Below are 26,104 nucleotides of genomic sequence, written 5' to 3' on the forward strand. Positions count from 1 at the left end.
GCTGGGTGACAGTGCCTTCATCCCCGGGGCTCTGCGGGCTCACGGTCCCCTCAGACCTGCCTGGGTCACCCTGGGGTGACAGTCCCTTCAGCCATAGGGCTCTGTGGGCTCACGGTCCCCTCAGCCCTGTGTCCCCCTGGGGTGACAGGTCCCTCAGCCCTGGGCTCTGCGGGCTCACGGTCCCCTCAGCCCTGGGGGTCTGTGGGCTCACGGTCCCCTCAGCCCTGTGTCCCCCTGGGGTGAGTGGTCTCTCAGCCCTGGGCTCTGCGGGCTCACGGTCCCCTCAGCCCTGGGGGTCTGTGGCTCACGGTCCCCTCAGCCCCGGGGGTCTGTGGGCTCACGATCCCCTCAGCCCCGGGGGTCTGTGGGCTCACACTCTCCTCAGCCCTGGGGCTCTGTGGCTCACGGTCCCCTCAGCCCCGGGGGTCTGTGGGCTCACGGTCCCCTCAGCCCTGGGGGTCTGTGGGCTCACGCTTTCCTCAGCCCTGGGGCTCTGCAGGTTCACAGTCCCCTCAGCCCTGTGTCCCCCTGGAGTGACAGGTCCCTCAGCCCTGGGGGTCTGCGGGCTCACGGTCCCCTCAGCCCTGGGGGTCTGTGGCTCACGGTCCCCTCAGCCCCGGGGGTCTGTGGGCTCACGGTCCCCTCAGCCCTGGGGGTCTGTGGGCTCACACTCTCCTCAGCCCCGGGGGTCTGCGGGCTCACGGTCCCCTCAGCCCCGGGGGTCTGTGGGCTCACGGTCCCCTCAGCCCTGGGGGTCTGTGGGCTCACGGTCCCCTCAGCCCTGTGTCCCCCTGGGGTGACAGGTCCCTCAGCCCTGGGGCTCTGTGGGCTCACACTCTCCTCAGCCCTGGGGGTCTGTGGGCTCACGGTCCCCTCAGCCCCGGGGGTCTGTGGGCTCACGATCCCCTCAGCCCCGGGGGTCTGTGGGCTCACACTCTCCTCAGCCCTGGGGCTCTGTGGCTCACGGTCCCCTCAGCCCCGGGGGTCTGTGGGCTCACGGTCCCCTCAGCCCTGGGGGTCTGTGGGCTCACACTCTCCTCAGCCCCGGGGGTCTGTGGGCTCACGGTCCCCTCAGCCCTGTGTCCCCCTGGGGTGACAGGTCCCTCAGCCCTGGGGCTCTGTGGGCTCACACTCTCCTCAGCCCTGGGGGTCTGTGGGCTCACGATCCCCTCAGCCCCGGGGGTCTGTGGGCTCACACTCTCCTCAGCCCTGGGGCTCTGTGGCTCACGGTCCCCTCAGCCCCGGGGGTCTGTGGGCTCACGGTCCCCTCAGCCCTGGGGGTCTGTGGGCTCACACTCTCCTCAGCCCCGGGGGTCTGCGGGCTCACGGTCCCCTCAGCCCCGGGGGTCTGTGGGCTCACGGTCCCCTCAGCCCTGGGGGTCTGTGGGCTCACGGTCCCCTCAGCCCTGTGTCCCCCTGGGGTGACAGGTCCCTCAGCCCTGGGGCTCTGTGGGCTCACACTCTCCTCAGCCCTGGGGGTCTGTGGGCTCACGGTCCCCTCAGCCCCGGGGGTCTGTGGGCTCACGATCCCCTCAGCCCCGGGGGTCTGTGGGCTCACACTCTCCTCAGCCCTGGGGCTCTGTGGCTCACGGTCCCCTCAGCCCCGGGGGTCTGTGGGCTCACGGTCCCCTCAGCCCTGGGGGTCTGTGGGCTCACACTCTCCTCAGCCCCGGGGGTCTGCGGGCTCACGGTCCCCTCAGCCCCGGGGGTCTGTGGGCTCACGGTCCCCTCAGCCCTGGGGGTCTGTGGGCTCACGGTCCCCTCAGCCCTGTGTCCCCCTGGGGTGACAGGTCCCTCAGCCCTGGGGCTCTGTGGGCTCACACTCTCCTCAGCCCTGGGGGTCTGTGGGCTCACGGTCCCCTCAGCCCCGGGGGTCTGTGGCTCACGGTCCCCTCAGCCCAAGCCCGCCACTCACCTCAGAGCTGCGGTCCCCTCTCCCTCGGCACGAGACCTTCCCGCCGCCGCGCCCCCCAGCCAATCAACGGCGGGCGCCTCGAGGCCGGGAGCCAATCCGCGGGCAGCGCGGGAAAGGCGAACGCCCCTCCCCCCCCCCCTCGGGCTCGCGCGCGCGAGCGGCTGGTTTCCAACGGCCGAGGCGCGAGGACCGGCCCCGCCGCCGGCCGCCCCAAGGCCACGCCCCTTTCGCCAGTGGGCGGGGCCCGTCGGGCCGTTGGCCGCGGTCGGAGGTGGGAGGGGGGCTCTGGGGGGAGCGGGGGGGGGACAGGGATACTGGGGGGGCAATGGGGGGGAATGGGGGTCTCTGAGGGGTCCTGGGGGGGCCTGAGGGGGAAATGGGAGCCCTGGAGGGGGGCTTGGGGACATTGGGGGCAGGCTGAGGGGAAAATGGGGGTCCTGGGGGTTCTGAGGGGGGAAATGGGGGCACTTGAGGGGGGCTTGGGGGCAGGCCGAGGGGAAAATGGGGGTCCTGGGGGTTCTGAGGGGGGAAATGGGGGCACTTGAGGGGGGCTTGGGGGCAGGCCGAGGGGAAAATGGGGGTCCTGGGGGTTCTGAGGGGGGACCTGGGGGCACTTGAGGGGGGCTTGGGGCCATTGGGGGCAGGCTGAGGGGAAAATGGGGGTTCTGAGGGGGGAAATGGGGGCACTTGAGGGGGGCTTGGGGCCATTGGGGGCAGGCTGAGGGGAAAATGGGGGTCCTGGGGGTTCTGAGGGGGGAAATGGGGGCACTTGAGGGGGGCTTGGGGGCAGACTGAGGGGAAAATGGGGGTCCTGGGGGTTCTGAGGGGCGAAATGGGGGGGGCTTGGGGGCAGACTGAGGGGAAAATGGGGGTCCTGGGGGTTCTGAGGGGGGAAATGGGGGCACTTGAGGGGGGCTTGGGGCCATTGGGGGCAGGCTGAGGGGAAAATGGGGGTCCTGGGGGTTCTGAGGGGGGAAATGGGGGCACTTGAGGGGGGCTTGGGGCCATTGGGGGCAGGCTGAGGGGAAAATGGGGGTTCTGAGGGGGGAAATGGGGGCACTTGAGGGGGGCTTGGGGGCAGGCCGAGGGGAAAATGGGGGTCCTGGGGGTTCTGAGGGGGGAAATGGGGGCACTTGAGGGGGACTTGGGGCCATTGGGGGCAGGCCGAGGGGAAAATGGGGGTTCTGAGTGGGGAAATGGGGGCACTTGAGGGGGGCTTGGGGACATTGGGGGCAGGCTGAGGGGAAAATGGGGGCACTTGAGGGGGACTTGGGGCCACTGGGGGCAGACTGAGGGGAAAATGGGGGTTCTGAGGGGGGAAATGGGGGCACTTGAGGGGGGCTTGGGGACATTGGGGGGGATCAGGTGGAAGTGGAGGTCCTTGGGGGGGGGGGCTGGGGATATTGAGGGGGAAGAGGGGGGCCTAGCAGGGTTTGAGGGGGGAAATGGGGGGCTCTTGAGGGGTTCCTGAGGATATTGAGGGGGAAATGGGGGTGCTGGGGATACTGGGGGGGTCCTGGAGGGGAAAGGGGGGCCCTTGGAGGAGGCCTCAGGGAAAACAGGGGTCCAGGGAGGGTCTGAGGGGGAAATGGGGGGCCTTGAAGGGGACTTGGGGATATTGGGGGGGGCCTGAATGGAAAATGGGGGCCCTCGGGGGCACGCTGGGGATGTTGAGGAGGGTCTGAGGGGGGGAAATGGGGGCCCCTTAAGGGGGGCCTGGGGATATTGGAGGAGTTTGAGGGGAAAATGGGGGTGCTGGCGATAGTGGGAGGGTCCTGGGGAGGAAACGGGGGCCCTTGAGGCGGGTCCTAATTAACAGGCTGCCCCAAAACCTCCACCCTCGGTGCCTGCTGGGCATTCCTCCCCCCTCTGCCCATCCTTTGCTCAAAAAGACCCTTTTTTGAATGTTTTCCCAGTCGGCAGCCGGTGCCATGAGCCACCACAGGAGCAGAGGGCACATCAGGGATGTGGGGGACCCCCACCCGCGGAGGGGCCCTCACCCCACCGGACCCGGACCCGGACCTGCACCCGGCCGCATCAAGCGCCGGAAAACCAAGCGGGAGCGGGACGCTGCCAAATTCGGCAGGAAGGTCCCCAGCGGGAGGCAGCGGGGGGCCGGACTCCCACCCCACAGGCTGCTGCCCCTGTGGGGGGGCCGCCCCCCTGCCAGCCCCCTCCCAGCCCCCAAAACCATCGTCATCACCCAGAACCGCTTATGCCAGCACCAGGGCATGTTCAACCGGGAGGTGAAGTCGGTCAACGTCGAGCGACTGCTGAGCCCCTGTCCCGGGCAGGACTTGGCCCCCCCCAGCAAACCCCCCTTCCCGAGGGACCCCTCCCCGGCGCCCGAGGGAGACCCCCACCCCTCAGAGCAGGATCCGCTGCCGAGCAGCCCCCAGGCACCCCAAACCGAGGGGGAGAAGGGGGTCCCCGCAGAGCTGCCCCTGCGGGAGCTGGCCGGCCGGCTCCGCGCCATCCTGGGGCACACCGTGGCTTTTCCGGGACGCGATCTGGTGGGCGAGCGGCGCCAGGCCATCCTGGCTGCCCTGCTCCACCGCCACCGGGCCCTGCCCGACCTGTCCTTCCTCCTGGCTCATCGGAATCGGGGGGCAGATGCTGCGCCCCCAGGTACAGCAGGCCCCGGGGGGGTGTGGGGCAGTGGTCCCCCCCGGATCTCAGCCGTGTCACCCCTCGCAGGTTGCTGGAGCCCTCGGACCCCTGAGCGGGAGCTGAGTGGGCGTGGGAATGCAGAGCAGGGCGATTTTGGGGAGCAGAAACAGCGCTGGGACACGACACCCCCCTACAGCAGCACCCCATTGCAAGCCATTGTGAATAGGGTGAGTGCCCAAAAACCTGCCTTTCCTCCCCAAAACGGGGACGTCCTCTCTCCCCTGCCTCTTTTGCAGCTGCTGCAACCCTATGCTGTTTCCCGGCAGACCCCGACCTACCCCGCCAGGCCAGGCACCCCCAGCCCCATTTTTGGAGGCGACGGACAGAAGAGGGAGGTGAGTCCGAAAGCGGGGTGACAGCCGCGGGGGACCCCCGGGGGGTTTATTGACCCGCCACCTCCCTGCAGACCCCCTTCTCCTGGACGTCAGGCGAGGAGGACAACCCACGCCCCGACAGCCCGGCTCCGCTGTTCCAGCCCCCGGGAGAGAGGACGCCATCCTGGGGGGATCCCCACCGGCACAGGGGGCCCCTGCCCCACGGCAGGCTCCTGCCCGGCTCCCCCCCCACCCGCGTCCCCCCCGGCTGCACCTGCAGGGATCCCTCCTTGGCGCAGTCCCGCGCCGCTCCGCAACCCGCCCCGGCGGCTTTCGGGGAGGACGCTGGCGAGGGTTGCAGCTGGAGCCGCCGGCCGCCCATCGCCCCGCCGGCTTTCAGCCCGGTCGCGCCGCAGCGTCGCCATCCGCCGCACCGCTCCGTCGCGGCACAGTTTGCTCCCTGGTGCCCGGACCTGTGCTTCAGGACCAACCTGGACGCCCAGACCCCCGAGACCCGGAGCCCAGAGGCGTCGCGACGGTTGGGCTTCGCGCCGGGCTGGCCGTACGCCGAGCGCCGAGCCCAGCGTTGCCACCACCACCCGCTCCGGCACCAACCGCTCCGGCACGGCTCCCAGCGCCTTGGGCGGCCATCGGTGCCCCCGAGCACCGGTACCTGCTGCTGGCAGCCGTCGCTGGAGCGCAGACCCCCCCCAGCAAGCCGCCGGCGATGGGACTGGGAGGACTGGTGGGACGCGGCGGAGCCGAGGTGCCGTCGGGGTCTGGGGGAGCAGGGCTGGCTGCGGGCGCTCCGGCACTTGCCCCTCTCCTGCTTACCCCCCCCGGAGGCGCCGGAGCGGGACGGCTCCCCCCTGCCCAGTCCCGAAACCTGGGGCTGCCCCTGCGGGGGGCTGTACTGAGGGGGGGGTGTCCTCGCTTTTTTGGGGTGCGAGCGGGCGCTCCCCTTCCCGGGGTGCCCCGTGGCTCAATAAAGGCTGTTTCTCCTGACCATGGTGTTGCCGCTGTTCCCTCCGGCCACCCCCAAAACCCCCCCGGGAGCCCCCCGACAACGCCTCGGCCCCCTGGCGAGAGCAGCCGCAGGGTCAGGGCCCAGACGCGCCGGGGAAGGGAAGCGCAGCCAGCGTTTTGGGGTGAGAAAACCCCTTTCCGGGCCATTTCTTGGTGCTGGGAGGGGAACTGGCGGTTTTGGGGCACCCGGCAGAAAGCCATTTCCCCTTTCCAGCGCTTCCACTTGTGGCCGGCCCCGGCTTCGTCCGCCGGTGCCGCCGGAATGCCTGGGAGCGCCGCGCCGTGGGGTGTCACCGGGGGTCGGGAGCAGGGGGTCCCGGCCGCGCCGTGGGAGGGCGGCCCCAGGGCAGCTGGCTGTCCTCCCCGCAGCCTTCCTCCTCCTCCTCCCCCTTCTCCTCCTCCTCCTCCTCCTCCTCTCCCTCGGCGTAGCTGCTCCGCAGGGCGCGCTTCAGCTTGGCCCAGAAAAGCCGCCGGGCCTGGGGCTCGGCGGGCCAACGCAAGTAGGTCCGCTTGAGCAGCACCCGGCGCATGCGGTGGTAGGCGGAGAGCTCGGCGTCGGGAATGGCCTCCAGGAAAACCAGGACCAGGACGTCCCTGAGCTCGTCGAAGAGGCGGTAGCTGGCCAGCTGGATCTCCAGGGAGCACCACTCGCTGCGCAGGTAGCTGCGGCTGACCACGCAGACCGTCTTGCGGCTGTTGTAGATGCTGTCGACGATGTTGTCGAGGATGGCCCTGCCGGGGCTGAAGTCGCGGTGATGCAGGCAGAGGCGCAGCGAGCCCCGTTCCAGCTCGGGGACCAGCTCTCCCAACACCCACCCCTCGTCGGCCGAGTTGTAGGAGACGAAGCTGTCGTAGGCGTAGCGGCGCTCCTCCCGCCGCCAGCGCCCGTTGGCCCAGGCGCGCAGCAGGTAGAAGTGGTACCGCAGGCGCCAGTAGGCGCGGCGGTACAGCAGCGGCAGCGCCAGCAGCAGCAGCACCGCCGGGGCCGTGCCGGCGAAGAGGTAAAGCCCCGCGTCCAGGAAGCAGACGCGGGTGTCGAAGCTGTGCAGGTAGGCGGGCAACCCGCCGCCGCCGCAGCTGTAGTTGTAGAGGTAGACCACCTGCACCCGGCTGCGCCCCAGCCAGCCCGGCAGCCAGGCGTTGGCGCAGGCGCAGCTCAGCGGGCACTTGCGCAGGTCCAGGTAGCGCAGAGCCGGCAGCCGGTCGTCCAGGCGGCGGTCGAGGGTGCGCAGCTCGTTCTTGGCCAGCTGCAGCCGTTCCAGCCGGCTGAGGTTGCCGACGACCTCGGGTCCCAGGCTGCGCAGCCCCGCGTTCTCCAGGTCCAGGCTGCGCAGGCGGCTCAGGTTCTTGAAGACGCCGGCGGGCAGGTCGCCCATCCCGCCGCTGCTGTCGGCCAGCGTCAGGTAGCGCAGCTGGGCCAGGTCGTCGAAAGCGTCGGCCGGGATGGCCAGCAGCCAGTTTTGGGCCAGGAAGAGGGAGCGGAGGGCGGTCAGCCCCTGGAAGAAGCGGTGGGGGATGATCCTCAAGCCGTAGGGCTGCTGCGCCTGCAGCTTCAGGTCGTAGAGACGCCGGAGGTGCCGGAACGGCGGCGGCTGGCGCGGGCGCCGGCTGATGTACCGCAAGGCGTTGGCGCGCAGGTCCAGCACGCCCAGGGAAGCCTGCACGGGCCGGAAAGCCTCGGCGCTCACCTCCTGCAGCCGGTTGCGGTCCAGGTAGAGGCGGCGCAGCTCCCCCAGCCCCTGCAGCGCGGCGGCCGCCAGGTGCCGCAGGTTGTTCCCCCCCAGATCCAGCGTCTGCAGCCGCGCCAGCCCGGCGAAGGCGCCGGGGAAGAGGACGGAGACGCGGTTGTTGCGCAGGTTGAGGGTGCGCAGCCGGCGCAGGTCGGCGAAGGAGCCGGGGTAGAGGTCGGTCAGCAGGTTGTTGTCCAGCCGCAGCTCCTGCAACTCCCCCAGCCCCTGCAGCGCCTGCCGGTCCAGCCGCGCCAGGCCGTTGACGTCGAGGCGCAGCGCCCGCAGCCGCGGGGCGTTGGCGAAGGCTCGCGGCCCCACCGCCAGGATGCGGTTGAAGCGGAGCGAGACGTTGTGCAGGCGGTGCAGGATCGGCGTCCCCCGGCAAGGCGGCAGCCGCCGCAGGAGGTTGTGCTCCACCACCAGCCCCGCCAGCTCCCGCCGCTGCGCCGGCCGCAGCAGCCGCCCGGCGCAACCCAGCCACCGCAGCCGGTTGCCGGAGAGGTCCAGCGTACCGACGAGGGGGCAGGCGGCCAGCGCCTGGTCCGGCAGCGCCCCGATGCCGTTGCGGCGCAGCCGCAGCCGCCGCAGCCGGGGTCCCGCCAGGCGCCGGCACGCCTCGTCCACCCCGCCGGAGCCCAGCCGCAACCCCGAGAAGTCCACGCTGCGCGGCCGCACGTCCGAGACCTCCAGCAGCCCGAAGACGTCCAGGGGGTTGCCGGCTAGCCGCAACCAACCCAGGTCGCGCAGGCGAAGCCGAGCGAAAGGCGCCGGCTCCGAGATGTTGTTGTAGGAAAGGTCGAGCGTCCGCAAGGCGGGCAGCAGCCCGGGGGTCCCGCCGGCCAGCCCCCGCAGCGAGTTGTTGCAGAGGCGCAGGGCGAGCAGCGAGGGCGGCAGCGGCGGTCCCGGCCCCAGCGACGACAGGTTGTTCCCGCAGAGGTCCAGCACCCGCAACCGCGGCAAGCGCCGGACGGCCAGGGCCACCGGCCCCAGGGCGGGCAAGCGGCCGCCCCGCAGGGACAAGCGGCTCAGGTTGGCCAGCGGCAAGAACGCGCCGGGGGCCAGGCTGGCCAGCGGGTTTCGGTCCACCCGCAGCGAGGAGAGGTTGCCCAGCCCGGCGAAGATGCCCTCGCCCAGCGCGACCAAGCGGTTGTGGGACAGATCGAGGGTGACCAGCGCTCCCAGCCCGGCGAAAGCCCCCGGGGCGATGCCGGCCAGGCGGTTGTGGGCCAGGTCGAGGGTCCGCAGGAGGGGCAGGCGGGCGAAGGCGGCGGGCGGCAGGAGGCGGAGGGCGTTGTGGGAGAGGTTGAGGGAGGTGGCGGCCGGCGGCAGGTCGCCCACCGCGCCGGCCACCGATTCCAAGAAGCGCTGGATGCAGCGGAAAAGCCCCGGGTCCCAAGGCGACTGGATGCAGTTGCGGAAACCGTAGGAGGAGACCCCCGGCGCCACCAGCACCAGCAGCAGCAGCAGCGGCGGGGCAGGGGGACGCATCCTGCCCCTGGGTGCTGGGCGGGTGCCTGGGTCCCACTGGAGAGGAAGGGGGGGGGGGGCAATGGGGATGGGGATGCGTGGCGGTAGGGGGGTTGGGGACGGGGGGGGGGGTTGGGGACCCTCTCCCCCCCCACTTTGGGGTCCTACCGTGCCGTCCCCGTGCCAGCTCTCCTCTTCTTTGGCCGCTTTTGGGGTTTTGGTTTTTTTTTTTGGGGTGGAAAAAAGAGAAGTGCGGCGGGGTATCGCTTTGCGTCACCGCTGCCCCCCCCCCCCCCCCAGGTGATGTGGAGGGGGGTGGGGTGACCCCTCCCGGGCGGGGCAGGAGGGTCTCGGGGTGGGGGGGGGGGGGGGATGAGGCCACACACCTGGGTCACTTCCCCAATGCACCGGGGCCTGCAGACCCCCCTGGGGACCGGGGTGTCCCCGTGCCCCCCACCCCGTCCCTGTGCCCCCCACCCCGTACCCACCGTGCCCCCCCCCCCAGAGCTGCTCTCGCTTCCCCTTCTGCACCCTCCCCACCTTCCCGCGTGGTTTTGGTTCCCCTATTGGGGGGGTTGGGGGCAGGGGGGGGGGGGCACTGGTGTTGATACCGGGATGGGGCCAGGGTCCTTGTAGGGGGCTGAGCGGGTGGTCTGGGGCGAGGTGCTGGGTTGTACTGGGCCGTACTGGGAGGAAAAGCTCGGGGGTGCAAGGGGGGCGGGGGGCGCTGGGTTGCGCGGGGTTAGAGTGGGGGGCACGGGGTTCTGCTGGGAGGAGGTGCTGGGGTGCACGGGGCTGCCACGTGTTATACTGGGTTGTACTGGGTTGTACTGGGTTATACTGGGTTATACTGGGTTGTACTGGTTTAAACTGGGTTGTACTGGGTTGTACTGGGTTGTACCGGGTTATACCGGGTTGTACTGGGTTGTACTGGGTTGTACTGGGTTATACTGGGTTGTACTGGGTTATACTGGGAGGAGGTGCTGTGGTGCACAGGGCTGCCCGTGTTATACTGGGTTGTACTGGGTTATACTGTGTTATACTGGGTCATACTGGGTTGTACTAGGTTATACTGGGTTATACTGGGTTATACTGGGTTGTACTGGGTTATACCGGGTTATACTGGGTTATACTGGGTTATACTGGGTTAAACTGGGTTATACAGGGCTATACCGGGTTATACCGGGTTATACTGGGTTAAACTGGGTTATACTGGGTTAAACTGGGTTATACTGGGTTATACTGGGTTGTACTGGGTTGTACTGGATTATACTGGGTCGTACTGGGTCGTACTGGGTTGTACTGGGTTATACTGGGTCGTACTGGGTTATACTGGGTTGTACTAGGTTATACTGGGTTATACTGGGTTAAACTGGGTTATACTGGGTTATACTGGGTTGTACTGGGTTGTACTGGGTTATACTGGGTTGTACTGGGTTATACTGGGTTATACTGGGTTGTACTGGGTTGTACTGGGTTAAACTGGGTTATACTGGGTTATACTGGGTTGTACTGGGTTATACTGGGTTATACTGGGTTGTACTGGGTTATACTGGGTTGTACTGGGTTGTACTGGGTTATACTGGGTTAAACTGGGTTGTACTGGGTTGTACTGGGTTAAACTGGGTTATACTGGGTTATACTGGGTTGTACCGGGTTATACTGGGTTATACTGGGTTATACTGGGTTGTACTGGGTTGTACCGGGTTAAACTGGGTTATACTGGGCTATACTGGGTTAAACTGGGTTGTACTGGGTTATACTGGGAGAAGGGCGCTCCCTCGGCTCCCCCCTCCCGCGGGGCCGCCTCGCCGCCGGGGAGGGGGCGGAGCCTGCGCCGGGTAGGGGCGGAGCCTGCGCCGGGTAGGGGCGGAGCCTGCGCCGGGTGAGGGCAGTGCCTGCGCCCGGTGAGGGCGGAGCCTGCGCCGGGTGGGGGCGGAGCCTGCGCGGGGTAGGGGCGGAGCCTGCGCCGGGTAGGGGCGGAGCCTGCGCGGGGGGGGGCGTGGCCGCTGCCGGAGCCGGTGCCGCGCCCGGGAGCGCGCAGGGGGCCGGGGGCGATGGGGCTGCGGCGGGGGGGGGGGGGCCCGGGGGGGGGGGCCGCGGCCCGGGGGGGTGAGGGGGGGTCCCCGGGGGTCCCCGGCGCTGCTGCCGCTGCTGCTGCTGCTGCTGCCTGCGGGCGGCGGAGCCAAGTACGTGCGGGGCCGCATCAGCACCAAGGAGGTGAGCGGGGACCCCCCCCCGGGATACCCCCCCCCGGGATGCACCGAGATACCCCCCCACCCTTTTTGCACCGGGACCCCCCCCCTTTTTGCACCGGGACCCCCCTTTTTTACACCGGGACTCCCCTCCCCGGTTTGCATCGGGGCCTCAATTGCACCGGGACCCCCCCTTTTTGCACCGCGACCCCCCCTTTTTGCACCGAGACCCCCCCCATTTTGCTCCGGGACCCCCCCCCTTTTTGCACCGGGACTCCCCTTTTTTATACCGGGACTCCCCCTCCCCGTTTGCATCGGGGCCTCAATTGCACCGGGACCCCCCCTTTTTGCACCGGGACCCCCCCTTTTTGCACCGGGACCCCCCCCTTTTTGCACCGGGACCCCCCCCGGGATGCACCGGGACCCCTCCCCACTTTGCACCGAGACCCCATTTACACCGAGACCCCATTTACACCGAGACCCCCCCCATTTGCACTCGCCCCCCCCCCCCCCAGTTTCTCTTGAGGGGGGCTACTGGGAGGCTGCTGGGGGGTCCCGGGGGGGGCACTGGGGGGTCTCGGGGACCCCCCCCCCCCCGTTCCTCCCCTTCCCAGCTCCCACCCGGGCCTGCTCGGCCGTTGCCGTGGCAACGTGGAGCAGGGCTGTTGCCATGACAACGGCGGGGATGCGGGGGGGGGGTCCTGGGGATAGGGGTGACCCCCCCCCCCAAATCTGCTGCCCCCCCCCCCCCCCAAATCTGCTTCGCCCCCCCCAGGACTGGGTGTTCCTGACCCGCTTCTGCTTCCTCTCCGACTACGGCCGCCTCGATTTCCACTTTCGATACCCCGAGGTGAGTTTTTGGGGGGGGGGGGGTGTCATCCCCACTGGGGGTCCCCCCATACCACTGACCCCCCCCCCCGGACCCCCCCCCTAGGCCAAGTGCTGCGAGAACATCCTGCTCTACTTTGACGACCCCTCCCAATGGCCGGCGGTCTACAAGAAGGGCAACAAGGTGGGCTGGGGGGGGGGGGGCAATTGGGGGGGTGGGCAGGGATTGGGGTGAGTTGGGGGCTGGGGGGGGTTTATTGGGGGCTGGGGGGGTTATTGGGGTCTGGGGGGGAGAGGGGGTGTGCAGGCGTTGGGGTCTGGGGGGGTTTATTGGGGTCTGGGGGGGGTTATTGGGGTCTGGGGGGCAGAGGGGGTGTGCAGGCATTGGGGGGCATTGGGGTCTGGGGGATTTATTGGGGTCTGGGGGGGTTTATTGGGGTCGGGGGGGTTTATTGGGGTCTGGGGGGTAGAGGGGGTGTGCAGGCGTTGGGGTTTATTGGGGTCTGGGGGGGTTATTTGGGCCTGGGGGGGTTTATTGGGACCTGGGGGGGTTATTGGGGTCTGGGGGGCAGAGGGGGTGTGCAGGCATTGGGGTGTGTTGGGGTCTGGGGGATTTATTGGGGTCTGGGGGGTTTATTGGGGTCTGGGGGGGTTATTGGGGTCTGGGGGGTTTATTGGGGCTGGGGGGGGTTATTAGGGTCTGGGGGGTAGAGGGGGTGTGCAGGCATTGGGATTTATTGGGGTCTGGGGGGGTTTATTGGGGTCTGGGGGGGTTATTGGGGTCTGGGGGGGTTTATTGGGGTCTGGGGGGCAGAGGGGTGTGCAGGCGTTGGGGTCTGGGAGGGTTTATTGGGGTCTGGGGGGGGTTATTGGGGTCTGGGGGGTAGAGGGGGTGTGCAGGCATTGGGGGGCATTGGGGTCTGGGGCTTTATTGGGGTCTGGGGGGTTTATGGGGTCTGGGGGGGTTATTTGGGCCTGGGGGGGGTTATTGGGGTCTGGGGGGGTTATTGGGGGTCTGGGGGGTAGAGGGGGTGTGCAGCATTGGGGGGCATTGGGGTCTGGGGGGGGTTATTGGGGTCTGGGGGGGGTTTATTGGGGTCTGAGGGGTTATTGGGGTCTGGGGGCAGAGGGGGTGTGCAGGCATTGGGGGGCATTGGGGTCTGGGGGGGTTTATTGGGGTCTGGGGGGTTTATTGGGGTCTGGGGGGGTTTATTGGGGCCTGGGGGGTAGAGGGGGTGTGCAGGTGTTGGGGTGCATTAGGGTCTGGGGGGGGTTATTGGGGTCTGGGGGGGTTTATTGGGGTCTGGGGGGGTTATTAGGGTCTGGGGGGTAGAGGGGGTGTGCAGGCATTGGGGGGCATTGGGGTCTGGGGGGGGTTATTGGGGTCTGGGGGGGGTTTATTGGGGTCTGGGGGGTTTATTGGGGCCTGGGGGGTAGAGGGGGTGTGCAGGTGTTGGGGTGCATTAGTGTCTGGGGGGGTTATTGGGGTCTGGGGGGTTTATTGGGTCTGGGGGGGGTTATTAGGGTCTGGGGGGTAGAGGGGGTGTGCAGGCATTGGGGGGCATTGGGGTCTGGGGGGGGTTATTTGGGGTCTGGGGGGGGTTTATTGGGTCTGGAGGGGTTATTGGGGTCTGGGGGGCAGAGGGGGGTGTGCAGGCATTGGGGGGCATTGGGGTCTGGGGGGGGTTTATTGGGGTCTGGGGGGGTTTATTGGGGGTCTGGGGGGGTTTATTGGGGCCTGGGGGGTAGAGGGGGTGTGCAGGTGTTGGGGTGCATTAGGGTCTGGGGGGTTATTGGGGTCTGGGGGGGTTTATTTGGGGTCTGGGGGGGGGTTATTAGGGTCTGGGGGGTAGAGGGGGTGTGCAGGCATTGGGGGCATTGGGGTCTGGGGGGGGTTATTGGGGTCTGGGGGGGTTTATTGGGGTCTGGGGGGGTTTATTGGGGCCTGGGGGGTAGAGGGGGGTGTGCAGGTGTTGGGGTGCATTAGTGTCTGGGGGGGGTTATTGGGGTCTGGGGGGTTTATTGGGGTCTGGGGGGGTTATTAGGGTCTGGGGTAGAGGGGGTGTGCAGGCATTGGGGGGCATTGGGGTCTGGGGGGGGTTATTGGGTCTGGGGGGGGTTTATTGGGGTCTGGAGGGGTTATTGGGGTCTGGGGGGCAGAGGGGGTGTGCAGGCATTGGGGGGCATTGGGGTCTGGGGGGGTTTATTGGGGTCTGGGGGGGTTTATTGGGGTCTGGGGGGGTTTATTGGGGCCTGGGGGGTAGAGGGGGTGTGCAGGTGTTGGGGTGCATTAGGGTCTGGGGGGGGTTATGGGGTCTGGGGGGTTTATTGGGGTCTGGGGGGGGTTATTAGGGTCTGGGGGGTAGAGGGGGTGTGCAGGCATTGGGGGGCATTGGGGTCTGGGGGGGGTTATTGGGGTCTGGGGGGGGTTTATTGGGGTCTGGGGGGGTTTATTGGGGCTGGGGGGTAGAGGGGGTGTGCAGGTGTTGGGGTGCATTAGTGTCTGGGGGGGTTATTGGGGTCTGGGGGGGTTTATTGGGGTCTGGGGGGTTATTAGGGTCTGGGGGTAGAGGGGGTGTGCAGGCATTGGGGGCATTGGGGTCTGGGGGGGGTTATTGGGTCTGGGGGGGTTTATGGGGGCTTGGGAGGGTTATTGGGGTCTGGGGGGCAGAGGGGGTGTGCAGGCATTGGGGGGCATTGGGGTCTGGGGGGGGTTTATTGGGGTCTGGGGGGTTTATTGGGGTCTGGGGGTACACTGGGATCTGGGGGGGGGTCTCTGGCTCCCACGCTGTGCCCCCCCAGGACTGCCTGGCCAAGGAGTCGGTGATCCGCCCTGAGAACAACCAGGTCATCAACCTCACCACCCAGTACGCCTGGTCGGGCTGCCAGGTATTGGGGGGGGGGGGCCGAAGGGGGGGACGACACACATCCCATGGGGGGGGTCCATGGGGGTCCCAATCTGACGCCCCCCCCCCCCCCAGGTGCTGCTGGAGGACTCGGTGCGGTACCTGAGCTGCGCCAGCGGCCGCAGCTTCCGCTCCGTCCGCGAGCGCTGGTGGTACGTGGCCCTCAGCAAAATGCGGCCCGTGAGACCCCCCCCCGGACCCCCCCCCCCAAAGTGCCGAGGAGACCCCCCCCTTGATCCCAGGACCCCCCCCCCAGGGCGACGGGCTGGAGCTGGAATACGAGATGGTGCTGACCAACGGGAAATCCTTCTGGACCCGGCATTTTTCCGCTGATGAGTTCGGTACGGTCTCAGCCGGGGGGGGGGGGGGGCGAGGGTGAAATTTGGGGGGGGGGCTGCAACACAGGGGGATATGGGGGGGGGCTGCAGCATGGTGGGGGGATGCGCAGAGGGAAATCGGGGGGGCGGGACGTGGGGGGCTGTGATGCTGGGGGGGGGGATCTGTGGGGTGCCCCGGTTGGTATTTTGGGGGGGGGGGGGCTCATGCACAGAGGGTGAATGACCCCCCCCCCCCCCCAGGCATCCTGGAGACGGACATCACCTTCCTCCTCATCTTCATCCTCATCTTCCTCGTCTCCTGCTACTTCGGCTGTGAGTGGGGACGACTTGGGGGGGGGGGGGGCCTTGCTGGGGGGGGGAAATCACTGATGCCCCCCCCCCCCACCCGGCCCCCCCCCCCCCAGACCTACTGAAGGGCCGGCAGCTCCTTCACACCACCTACAAGATGTTCATGGCGGCCGCCGGCGTGGAGGGTGAGGGGGGGGGGGCCGGGATGGGGGGGGGGGTTTTGGGGGGAGCTGGGGGTCCCCATGCTCACCCCCCCCCCCCCCCGCTGCCCCCCCCCCTCAAAGTCCTCAGCCTGCTCTTCTGCTGCGTCTACTGGGGCCAGTACGCCTGCGACGGGGTCGGCAGCGGCAGCCTCAAAATCCTGGGTGGGTGGTCCGCGCGCCCCTCGTGCGACGCGCTGGGGGGGGGGGTCTGCACGCGGCCCCCCCCCCCCCCGGTGCCAACTCTCCTCTCCCCCCCCCCCCCACCCCAGCCAAGCTGCTCTTCTCCGTCAGCTTCCTCATCTTCCTCCTCATGCTCATCCTCCTCGGCAAGGGCTTCACCGTCACCAGGTACTGGGGGGTGGGTTTTGGGGGTCCAGGGGGCCACCCCGAGCTGCTGCCCCCCCCCCCCATAACCAACCCCCCCCCCCCCCCCAGGGGCCGCATCAGCCACGCGGGCTCGGTCCGGCTCTCGGTCTACATGACGCTCTACAGCATCACCCACATCGTCCTCCTCACCTACGAAGCCGAGGTGAGACCCCCCCCCAAATCCGACGCCCCTCTCCCCTGCCACCTACGCGCTGCTGACCCTGGGGGGGGCTTTTTTTATTTTTTTTTTTGGGGGGGCGCAGTTTTTCGACCCGGCGCAGGTGCTGTACACCTACGAGTCGCCGGCCGGCTACGGTTTGATCGGGCTGCAGTTCCTCGCCTACCTCTGGTTCTGCTACGCCGTCCTGGTCACCCTCAAGCAGGTCCCCGAAAAACAGCCCTTCTACCTGCCCTTCTTCGCCGCCTACACCCTCTGGTGAGCGCACGCCCTCGCGCACGCCTCGCACGAGGGTTTTGGGGGGGGGGCGCGAGCGGAGCGGGAGGGCGGCGAGACGGGATTTGCGGGGGGCGGCTCGCGCCGACGGGTCGACGTGCGAAGGGCCGGGGCTCGCACGCCGGGGAGTTCGCACGAGGCCGGGCGTCGCACGAGGACGGGCGTCGCACGAGGACGGGTCTTGCACGAGGACCTGCCCCCCCCCCAGGTTCTTCGCCGTGCCGGTGACGGCGCTGATCGCCAACTTTGGGATCCCCAAGTGGGCGCGGGAGAAGATCGTCAACGGGATCCAGCTGGGGATCCACCTCTACGCCCCACGCCGTTTTCCTGGTGGAGCCCCTGGGGGGGGTCCCGCGGTGGGGGGGGGGACCCCCCCTCACCCTCCCCCTCTCCCCCTCTTCCCCCCCCCCCCCCCCCCAGGTGATGACGAGACCCTCGGCCGCCAACAAGAACTTCCCCTACCACGTGCGGACCTCCCAGATCGGCTCCGCGGAGGGGGGGGCGGCCGCCAAGTTCCCCCCCCGGCACGGTTACGGCAACGTCACCTTCATCAGCGACTCCGTCCCCAATTTCACCGAGCTCTTCTCCATTCCCCCCCCCGGCCCCAACGGATCGCCCGGCGTGAGTCTGGGGGTGGCCCCTGGGGGGGCAATACTTGGGGTCCTGGGGGGGGCTGGGAGGGGGCCCCCCAAAACCATCTGGGTCACAGTGGTGGGAGAGGACCCCCCCCAAACCATCTGGGTCACAGTGGTGGGAGAAGACCCCCCCCCCCAAAACCATCTGGGTCACAGTGGTGGGAGAAGACCCCCCCCCCAAACCATCTGGGTCACAGTGGTGGGAGAAGACCCCCCCCCAAACTATCTGGGTCACAGTGGTGGGAGAGGACCCCCCCCCCCCCAAACCATCTGGGTCACAGTGGTGGGAGAAGACCCCCCCCCCAAACCATCTGCATCCCAGAAGTGGGAAGGGGACCCCCCAAAACCATCTGGGCTCTGGGGATCGGAGGGGACCCCCCCCAAAACCCTCTGGGCTTTGGGGATGGGAGGGGACCCCCCCCCAAAACCGGACCCCCCCCCCAAAACCATCTGCATCCCAGAAGTGGGAAGGGGACCCCCCAAAACCATCTGGGCTCTGGGGATCGGAGGGGACCCCCCCCAAAACCCTCTGGGCTTTGGGGATGGGAGGGGACCCCCCCCACCCCCAAAACCATCTGGGTCCCAGCATCTGGAGGGACACCCCCCCCCCCGAAACCAGCCAGGCACTGGGAGTGGGAGGGGACCCCCCCAAAAAATGTCTCTGTGCCCCACCGGCAGGCACGGAAGCAAGTGGAGGAGACGCCGGCGGCGGAGTGGGGACCCCCCCCGGGCGCGTGGTGACCACGACGGATCTGGGGGCCCCCCGCCCCCCCCCAAAAGGGCACAGGGGTGGGGGGCGAGGGCCAGGGCCCCCCCTCCCAGCTCCAGGCACCCCCACCCCACGCCCACAACGGCTACACCGAGTACTTCAGCATGCACACGGGCGGGGGGCGGCACTTGTAGCCCCCCCACCACGGGGGGGGGGCCGTCCTGCCCCATGGCCACCCCCAATCCTGCCCCCGCAGGGACCCCAATTTATGCCCCAGTGGGACCCCAAATCCCGCCCCCCAGGGCCCCAAGTATTACCCCCCAAGGACCCCAAATCCTGCCCCCCAGGGACCCCAAATATTGCCCCCCAGGGACCCCAAATCCTGCCCCACAGGGCCCCAAGTATTGCCCCCCAAGGACCCCAAATATTGCCCCACAGGACCCCAAATATTGCCCCCAAGGACCCCAAATCCCTGTCCCACCGGGACCCCAAGTATTGCCCTCCAGGGACCCCAAATCCTGCCCCAGGGGGACCCCAAATATTGCCCTCCAGGGACCCCAAATATTGCCCCACAGGACCCCAAGTATTGCCCCCCAGGGACCCCAAATCCTGCCCCACAGGGCCGCAAGTATTGCCCCCCAAGGACCCCAAATCCTGCCCCAGGGGGACCCCAAATATTGCCCTCCAGGGACCCCAAATCCTGCCCCACAGGGTCCCCAAGTATTGCCCCCCAAGGACCCCAAATATTGCCCCACAGGACCCCAAATATTGCCCCCCAAGGACCCCAAATCCTGTCCCACTGGGACCCCAAGTATTGCCCTCCAGGGACCCCAAATCCTGCCCCAGGGGGACCCCAAATATTGCCCTCCAGGGACCCCAAATCCTGCCCCAAGTGGACCCCAAATATTGCCCCCCAAGGACCCCAAATCCTGCCCCAGAGGGACCCCAAATCCTGCCCCACAGGGCCCCAAGTATTGCCCCCCAAGGACCCCAAATCCTGCCCCAGGGGGACCCCAAATATTGCCCCCCAGGGGCCCCAAATCCTGCCCCACAGGACCCCAAATATTGCCCCCCAGGGACCCCAAATATTGCCCCCCAGGGACCCAAATCCTGCCCCAGGGGGACCCCAAATATTGCCCCCCAAGGACCCCAAATCCTGCCCCACAGAGACCCCAAATCCTGCCCCCCAGGGACCCCAAATCCTGCCCCAAGTGGACCCCAAGTATTGCCCCCCAAGGACCCCAAATCCTGCCCCACAGGGTCCCCAAGTATTGCCCCCTAGGGACCCCAACTCCTGCCCCACAGGACCCCAAATATTGCCCCCCAGGGACCCCAAATCCTGCCCCAGGGGGACCCCAAGTATTGCCCCCCAAGGACCCCCAAATCCTGCCCCACAGGACCCCAAATATTGCCCCCCAAGGACCCCAAATCCTGCCCCCCAAGGACCCCAAATCCTGCCCCAGGGGGACCCCAAATCCTGCCCCACAGGACCCCAAGTATTGCCCCCCAAGGACCCCAAATCCTGCCCCACAGGACCCCAAGTATTGCCCCCCAGGGACCCCAAATCCTGCCCCAGGGGGACCCCAAATATTGCCCTCCAGGGACCCCAAATCCTGCCCCAAGTGGACCCCAAATATTGCCCTCCAGGGACCCCAAATCCTGCCCCAAGTGGACCCCAAGTATTGCCCCCCAAGGACCCCAAATCCTGCCCCTCAGGGTCCCCAAGTATTGCCCCCTAGGGACCCCAACTCCTGCCCCACAGGACCCCAACTCCTGCCCCACAGGACCCCAAATATTGCCCTCCAGGGACCCCAAATCCTGCCCACAGAGACCCCAAATATTGCCCTCCAGGGACCCCAAATCCTGCCCCACAGGGACCCCAAATTCCTGCCCCACAGGACCCCAAATATTGCCCCCTAGGGACCCCAACTCCTGCCCCACAGGACCCCAAATAGTGCCCCCCAGGGACCCCAAATCCTGCCCCACAGGACCCCAAGTATTGCCCCCTAGGGACCCCAACTCCTGCCCCACAGGACCCCAAATATTGCCCTCCAGGGACCCCAAATATTGCCCCACAGGACCCCAAATATTGCCCTCCAGGGACCCCAAATATTGCCCCACAGGACCCCAAATATTGCCCTCCAGGGACCCAAATCCCGCACCAGTGGGACCCCAAATATTGCCCCCCAAGGACCCCAAATCCTGCCCCAGGGGGACCCCAAATCCTGCCCCACAGGACCCCAAATATTGCCCCCTAGGGACCCCAACTCCTGCCCCACAGGACCCCAAATATTGCCCCCCAGGGACCCCAAATCCTGCCCCACAGGACCCCAAGTATTGCCCCCTAGGGACCCCAACTCCTGCCCCACAGGACCCCAAATCCTGCCCCACAGGGACCCCAAATATTGCCCCACAGGGACCCAAATCCTGCCCCACAGTGTCCCCACGTATTGCCCCAGGGGGACCCGAAGAGCCCTCCAGGCTTGGGCCCTCGTCCCCCCACCCCCGGCGCGCAGCAGGCCCCTCCACCCGCCCCCCCCCCCCCCCTTTCTGGAGAGAAGGATTTTGCCAAAATAAAGCGATTTCTCGTGTTTCCACGGGCTGTGGAGTGACGGGGGGAAAGGGGGGGGGGGGGGGGGGGAGGCCGGGATCCGCCGATAGGCCGCGCCGGGCGGGCCCGCTCTAGCCCGCTCCTCTCGCTGATCCTGCAGCACCACTCTAGCCCCGGCGCCTCTCTGCTCCGCCCCGCGCGCGACCCGCTCTAGCCCCTCCTCTCACTGCTCCGCGGCGCCGCTCCGTTCCCCTCCCCTCCCTCCGGCGGGCCGCTCTGGCCCCTCGTCTCGTTGCTCCGGGCCTGGGAGACCGCCTCCGCCCTGAGGAGCCGCCGCCAGCGGGTGAGGGGGGGGGGGGGGGATGTATAGGGGCCCTATAGGAGTCCTATAGGCGCCCTATAGGGGCCCGGGGGAACCCGCAGAGCCCCCCCCAGCCCTCCGGGCCCCTCCCAGCCCCTTCAGACCCCGGTAGAGGCCCGTGGGACCCCCCCAGACCCCCGTGGAGGGGCCCGGCTCCGGGCCCACTGGGGGGGGATATATGGGGAGAGGGGGGGGGCTGCAGCATCCTATAGCGGTGGGGAGGGGCCCTATAGCATCCTATAGGGGGGGTTGGGGGGTTCCTGTGGGGAAGGGGGGTCTGTGTGGGGTCTCTGTGGGGTTGGGGGGTCCTGTGGGGCAGGGGGTTCTCGTGGGGTCTCTGTGGGGTTGGGGGGTTTCTATGGGGTTGGGGGGGTCCCCTGTGGGGCAGGGGTTTCTTGTGGGGTCTCTGTGGGGTTGGGGGGGGGTCCTTGTGGGGCAGGGGCGTCTGTGTGGGGTCTCTGTGGGGTTGGGGAGTCTCTATGGGTATGGGGGGGTCGTTGTGGGGCAGGGGCTTCTTGTGGGGTCTCTGTGGGGTTGGGGGGTTTCTATGGGGTTGGGGGGGTTCCTGTGGGGCAGGGGTTTCTTGTGGGGTTGGGGGGGGTCCTTGTGGGGCAGGGGGTTCTCGTGGGGTCTCTTTAGGGTTGGGGGGGCCTCTGGGTCTGGGGGGGTTCCTGTGGGGCAGGGGGTTCTCGTGGGGTCTCTGGGGTTGGGGGGGTCTCTATGGGTATGGGGGGTCCCTGTGGGGCAGGGGCTTCTCGTGGGGTCTCTGTGGGGTTGGGGGGTTTCTATGGGGTTGGGGGGGTCCCTGTGGGGCAGGGGTTTCTTGTGGGGTCTCTGTGGGGTTGGGGGGTTTCTATGGGGTTGGGGGGGTTCTTGTGGGGCAGGGGTTTCTCGTGGGGTCTCTGTGGGGTTGGGGGGTTTCTATGGGGTTGGGGGGGTCCCTGTGGGGCAGGGGGTTCTTGTGGGGTCTCTGTGGGGTTGGGGGGGGGTCCTTGTGGGGCAGGGGCGTCTGTGTGGGGTCTCTGTGGGGTTGGGGAGTCTCTATGGGTATGGGGGGGTCGTTGTGGGGCAGGGGCTTCTTGTGGGGTCTCTGTGGGGTTGGGGGGTTTCTATGGGGTTGGGGGGTTCCTGTGGGGCAGGGGTTTCTTGTGGGGTTGGGGGGGGTCCTTGTGGGGCAGGGGGTTCTCGTGGGGTCTCTTTAGGGTTGGGGGGGCCTCTGGGTCTGGGGGGGTTCCTGTGGGGCAGGGGGTTCTCGTGGGGTCTCTGGGGTTGGGGGGGTCTCTATGGGTATGGGGGGGTCCCTGTGGGGCAGGGGCTTCTCGTGGGGTCTCTGGGGTTGGGGGGGTCTCTATGGGGTTGGAGGGTCCCTGTGGGGCAGGGGCTTCTTGTGGGGTCTCTGTGGGGTTGGGGGGTTTCTATGGGGTTGGGGGGGTTCCTGTGGGGCAGGGGTTTCTTGTGGGGTTGGGGGGGGTCCTTGTGGGGCAGGGGGTTCTCGTGGGGTCTCTTTAGGGTTGGGGGGGCCTCTGGGTCTGGGGGGGTTCCTGTGGGGCAGGGGCTTCTCGTGGGGTCTCTGGGGTTGGGGGGTCTCTATGGGGTTGGAGGGTCCCTGTGGGGCAGGGGGTTCTCGTGGGGTCTCTGGGGTTGGGGGGTCTCTATGGGGTTGGAGGGTCCCTGTGGGGCAGGGGCTTCTCGTGGGGTCTCTGTAGCGTTGGGGGGTCTCTGTGGGGTTGGGGGGGTTCCCTGTGGGTTGTCTGTGGGGTTGGGGGGGTCCCTGTGGGGCTTCTCGAGGGCTCTCTGTGGGCCAGGGGCTCCCCATAAGGTCCCTATGGGGCCAGGGGCTCCCCACGGGGTCCCTGCGGGGCCGGGGTGCCCTCTGGGGCCAAGGACCCCCTGTAGGACGGGTCACCCCAGCCAGGACCCCCCCTCCCTGGGTTCACCCCGCTCCCCCCGCAGGCGGCCTGGGGCTGCCCCGGCGCTGAGGCCCGTGCCCCGCCATGGCGGCCCCCCGGGTGCTGCTGGCGCTGGCCCTGGCGCTGAGCGGGGTGCGGGGGGCCGGCGCCGGCGACTGCAAGGGGCAGCGGCGGGTGCTGCGGGGTCCCTCCGGCTTCGTCACCGACGGCCCCGGCAACTACTCCGTCAACGGCAACTGCGAGTGGCTGGTGGAAGGTGACACGGGGACCCCCCTGGGGCACCCCAAAGCGCTCCCCAGCATCCTTAAAGCCCCCCCCCAGACATCCCAAGGGGCCCCAAAAATGTCTCTGTGCATCCCAAGGGTGCGAGGTGCATCCCAGATATCCCAAGGAACCCCCCCAGTCACCCTAAAGCCCCACCTGAGACATCCCGAAACACCTGGAGCGCCCCAAAGACCCCCCCCCCCAGGATCCCTATAGTCCCTTCTAGGGTAGCCCAAGTTTCCCCCAATATTCTTCTAGACCCCCCCCCACTCCCCCTGGGCTACCCCATCCTGGGTCCCCCATGGTTTGGGGGGAGGCTGAGGTGGGCGCACAGTGGTTTGGGACACCCCCCATCGCCTGGGGTGCGGGGTGGGGACCTGCTGCCCCCATCCTGGGGGGCTCACGGGCCCCAGGGCTGTGCTGCCCCCCATCCCCGGGGTTTGGGGGCCCCCCCTGATGGCCCGTTCCCCCCCCCTCCAGCCCCCAGCCCACGGCACCGGGTCCTGCTGACCTTCACCTTCATGGACACGGAGTGCACCTACGACTACCTCTTCGTCTACGACGGAGACTCCCCCCGCAGCCCCCTCCTCGCCAGCCTCAGCGGCAGCACCCTGCCCGCCCCCCTTGAGGCCACCTCGGGCAAGGTGCCCCCCCCCGGGCAGGGCAGGGGGGGCCGTGGAGTGGTTTTGGGGGGTGCAGGGGGAGGCTGCGGGGCGGCTGGGGGGTGCAGGGAAAGGCTACGGGGTGGTTTTGGGGTGCAGGGGGAGGCTGCGGGGTGGCTGTGGGGAGGTGGAGGAAGGCGCTGGGGTGGTTTTGGGGTGCAGGGGGCGGCCGTGGGGTGCAGGGGGAGGCTGCGAGATGGTTGTGGGGAGGTGTAGAATGGTGCTGGGGTGGTTTTGGGGTGCAGGGGGAGGCTGCGAGATGGTTGTGGGGAGGTGGAGGAAGGTGATGGGGTGGTTTTGGGGTGCAGGGGGCGGCCGTGGGGTGCAGGGGGAGGCTGCGAGATGGTTGTGGGGAGGTGGAGGAAGGTGATGGGGTGGTTTTGGGGTGCAGGGGGAGGCTGCGAGATGGTTGTGGGGAGGTGTAGAATGGCGCTGGGGTGGTTTTGGGGTGCAGGGGGAGGCTGCGAGATGGTTGTGGGGAGGTGGAGGAAGGCGCTGGGGTGGTTTTGGGGTGCAGGGGGCGGCCGTGGGGTGCAGGGGGAGGCTGCGAGATGGTTGTGGGGAGGTGTAGAATGGCGCTGGGGTGGTTTTGGGGTGCAGGGGGCGGCCGTGGGGTGCAGGGGGAGGCTGCGAGATGGTTGTGGGGAGGTGGAGGAAGGTGATGGGGTGGTTTTGGGGTGCAGGGGGAGGCTGCGAGATGGTTGTGGGGAGGTGGAGGAAGGCGATGGGGTGGTTTTGGGGTGCAGGGGGCGGCCGTGGGGTGCAGGGGGAGGCTGCGAGATGGTTGTGGGGAGGTGGAGGAAGGCGATGGGGTGGTTTTGGGGTGCAGGGGGCGGCCGTGGGGTGCAGGGGGAGGCTGCGAGATGGTTGTGGGGAGGTGGAGGAAGGCGCTGGGGTGGTTTTGGGGTGCAGGGGGCGGCCGTGGGGTGCAGGGGGAGGCTGCGAGATGGTTGTGGGGAGGTGTAGAATGGTGCTGGGGTGGTTTTGGGGTGCAGGGGGCGGCCGTGGGGTGCAGGGGGAGGCTGCGAGATGGTTGTGGGGAGGTGGAGGAAGGCGCTGGGGTGGTTTTGGGGTGCAGGGGGAGGCTGCGAGATGGTTGTGGGGAGGTGGAGGAAGGCGATGGGGTGGTTTTGGGGTGCAGGGGGAGGCTGCGAGATGGTTGTGGGGAGGTGGAGGAAGGCGATGGGGTGGTTTTGGGGTGCAGGGGGCGGCCGTGGGGTGCAGGGGGAGGCTGCGAGATGGTTGTGGGGAGGTGGAGGAAGGCGATGGGGTGGTTTTGGGGTGCAGGGGGCGGCCGTGGGGTGCAGGGGGAGGCTGCGAGATGGTTGTGGGGAGGTGGAGGAAGGCGCTGGGGTGGTTTTGGGGTGCAGGGGGCGGCCGTGGGGTGCAGGGGGAGGCTGCGAGATGGTTGTGGGCAGGTGGAGGAAGGCGCTGGGGTGGTTTTGGGGTGCAGGGGGCGGCCGTGGGGTGCAGGGGGAGGCTGCGAGATGGTTGTGGGGAGGTGGAGGAAGGTGATGGGGTGGTTTTGGGGTGCAGGGGGAGGCTGCGAGATGGTTGTGGGGAGGTGTAGAATGGCGCTGGGGTGGTTTTGGGGTGCAGGGGGCGGCCGTGGGGTGCAGGGGGAGGCTGCGAGATGGTTGTGGGGAGGTGTAGAATGGCGCTGGGGTGGTTTTGGGGTGCAGGGGGAGGCTGTGGGGTGGCTGTGGGGAGGTGTAGAATGGCGCTGGGGTGGTTTTGGGGTGCAGGGGGCGGCCGTGGGGTGCAGGGGGAGGCTGCGAGATGGTTGTGGGGAGGTGGAGGAAGGCGCTGGGGTGGTTTTGGGGTGCAGGGGGCGGCCGTGGGGTGCAGGGGGAGGCTGCGAGATGGTTGTGGGGAGGTGGAGGAAGGTGATGGGGTGGTCGTGGGGTGCCCTGACCCCTCTCTGTCCCCCCCCCCCAGATGCTGCTCCACCTCTTCAGCGACGCCAACTACAACCTGCTGGGCTTCAACGCCACCTACAGCGTCTCGCTCTGTCCGCGGGGCTGCTCGGGGCGAGGGGCTTGCGACCCCCAGGGCCGCTGCCAGTGCCAGCCCGGCTGGGGGGGTCCCGACTGCGCCCAGCCCCACTGTGCGACCTACTGTCAGGCCCACGGCGGCACCTGCAACCAGGTGGGGACCCCTGAACCTGTGGGGCTGGGGGACACCCAAACCTGGGGAGCTGGGAGACCCCCCCCCCCCCCCAGTACCCTCAGGGATGGGGCTGTGGGACCACAAACTTGCAGGGATGGGGATGGGAGACCCCCGAACCCACAGGGCTGTGGGACCCTTCAACC

At 68.2% G+C, this 26,104-nt stretch overlaps 4 protein-coding genes across 4 annotated transcripts in view; 3 read left to right on the top strand and 1 right to left on the bottom strand.

The window, feature by feature from the left end:
* The first annotated feature begins 3,846 nt into the window (after window positions 1-3,846).
* Window positions 3,847-5,921, top strand: PRR19 (proline rich 19). The gene is made up of 5 exons (XM_075018758.1): window positions 3,847-4,257; window positions 4,339-4,543; window positions 4,613-4,752; window positions 4,852-4,920; window positions 4,992-5,921. Exons 1-5 carry the CDS (start codon window positions 3,847-3,849, stop codon window positions 5,814-5,816), a joined length of 1,650 nt encoding a protein of 549 aa, XP_074874859.1. The 3' UTR covers window positions 5,817-5,921.
* Window positions 5,922-6,177: 256 nt separating this feature from the next.
* LOC142025949 (uncharacterized) lies at window positions 6,178-9,166 on the bottom strand. The gene has a single exon (XM_075018691.1). It carries the CDS (start codon window positions 9,141-9,143, stop codon window positions 6,216-6,218), a length of 2,928 nt encoding a protein of 975 aa, XP_074874792.1. The 5' UTR covers window positions 9,144-9,166; the 3' UTR covers window positions 6,178-6,215.
* A 44-nt stretch (window positions 9,167-9,210) lies between these two features.
* On the top strand, window positions 9,211-18,214 carry TMEM145 (transmembrane protein 145). The gene is given in 17 exon segments (XM_075018759.1): window positions 9,211-9,226; window positions 11,167-11,342; window positions 12,093-12,167; window positions 12,252-12,329; window positions 14,948-15,034; window positions 15,127-15,231; window positions 15,308-15,392; window positions 15,630-15,701; window positions 15,794-15,862; window positions 15,962-16,042; window positions 16,150-16,228; window positions 16,316-16,409; window positions 16,510-16,682; window positions 16,909-17,014; window positions 17,016-17,030; window positions 17,121-17,321; window positions 18,014-18,214. Coding segments are annotated over 17 exon segments (1,575 nt in total). The 3' UTR covers window positions 18,077-18,214.
* Window positions 18,215-20,819: 2,605 nt separating this feature from the next.
* The window catches only part of MEGF8 (multiple EGF like domains 8), a 39,816-nt gene continuing 34,531 nt past the window's right edge, over window positions 20,820-26,104 (top strand). The window contains exons 1-4 of the mRNA XM_075018760.1: window positions 20,820-20,938; window positions 22,910-23,122; window positions 23,611-23,774; window positions 25,731-25,940. Of these exons, the coding sequence (XP_074874861.1) occupies window positions 22,951-23,122; window positions 23,611-23,774; window positions 25,731-25,940 (546 nt within the window). The 5' untranslated portion in view covers window positions 20,820-20,938; window positions 22,910-22,950. The remainder of the gene's footprint in view (window positions 20,939-22,909; window positions 23,123-23,610; window positions 23,775-25,730; window positions 25,941-26,104) is intronic.

The sequence above is a fragment of the Buteo buteo genome, chromosome 31 (assembly GCF_964188355.1).
Source record: "Buteo buteo chromosome 31, bButBut1.hap1.1, whole genome shotgun sequence".
Lineage (NCBI taxonomy): Eukaryota > Metazoa > Chordata > Aves > Accipitriformes > Accipitridae > Buteo > Buteo buteo.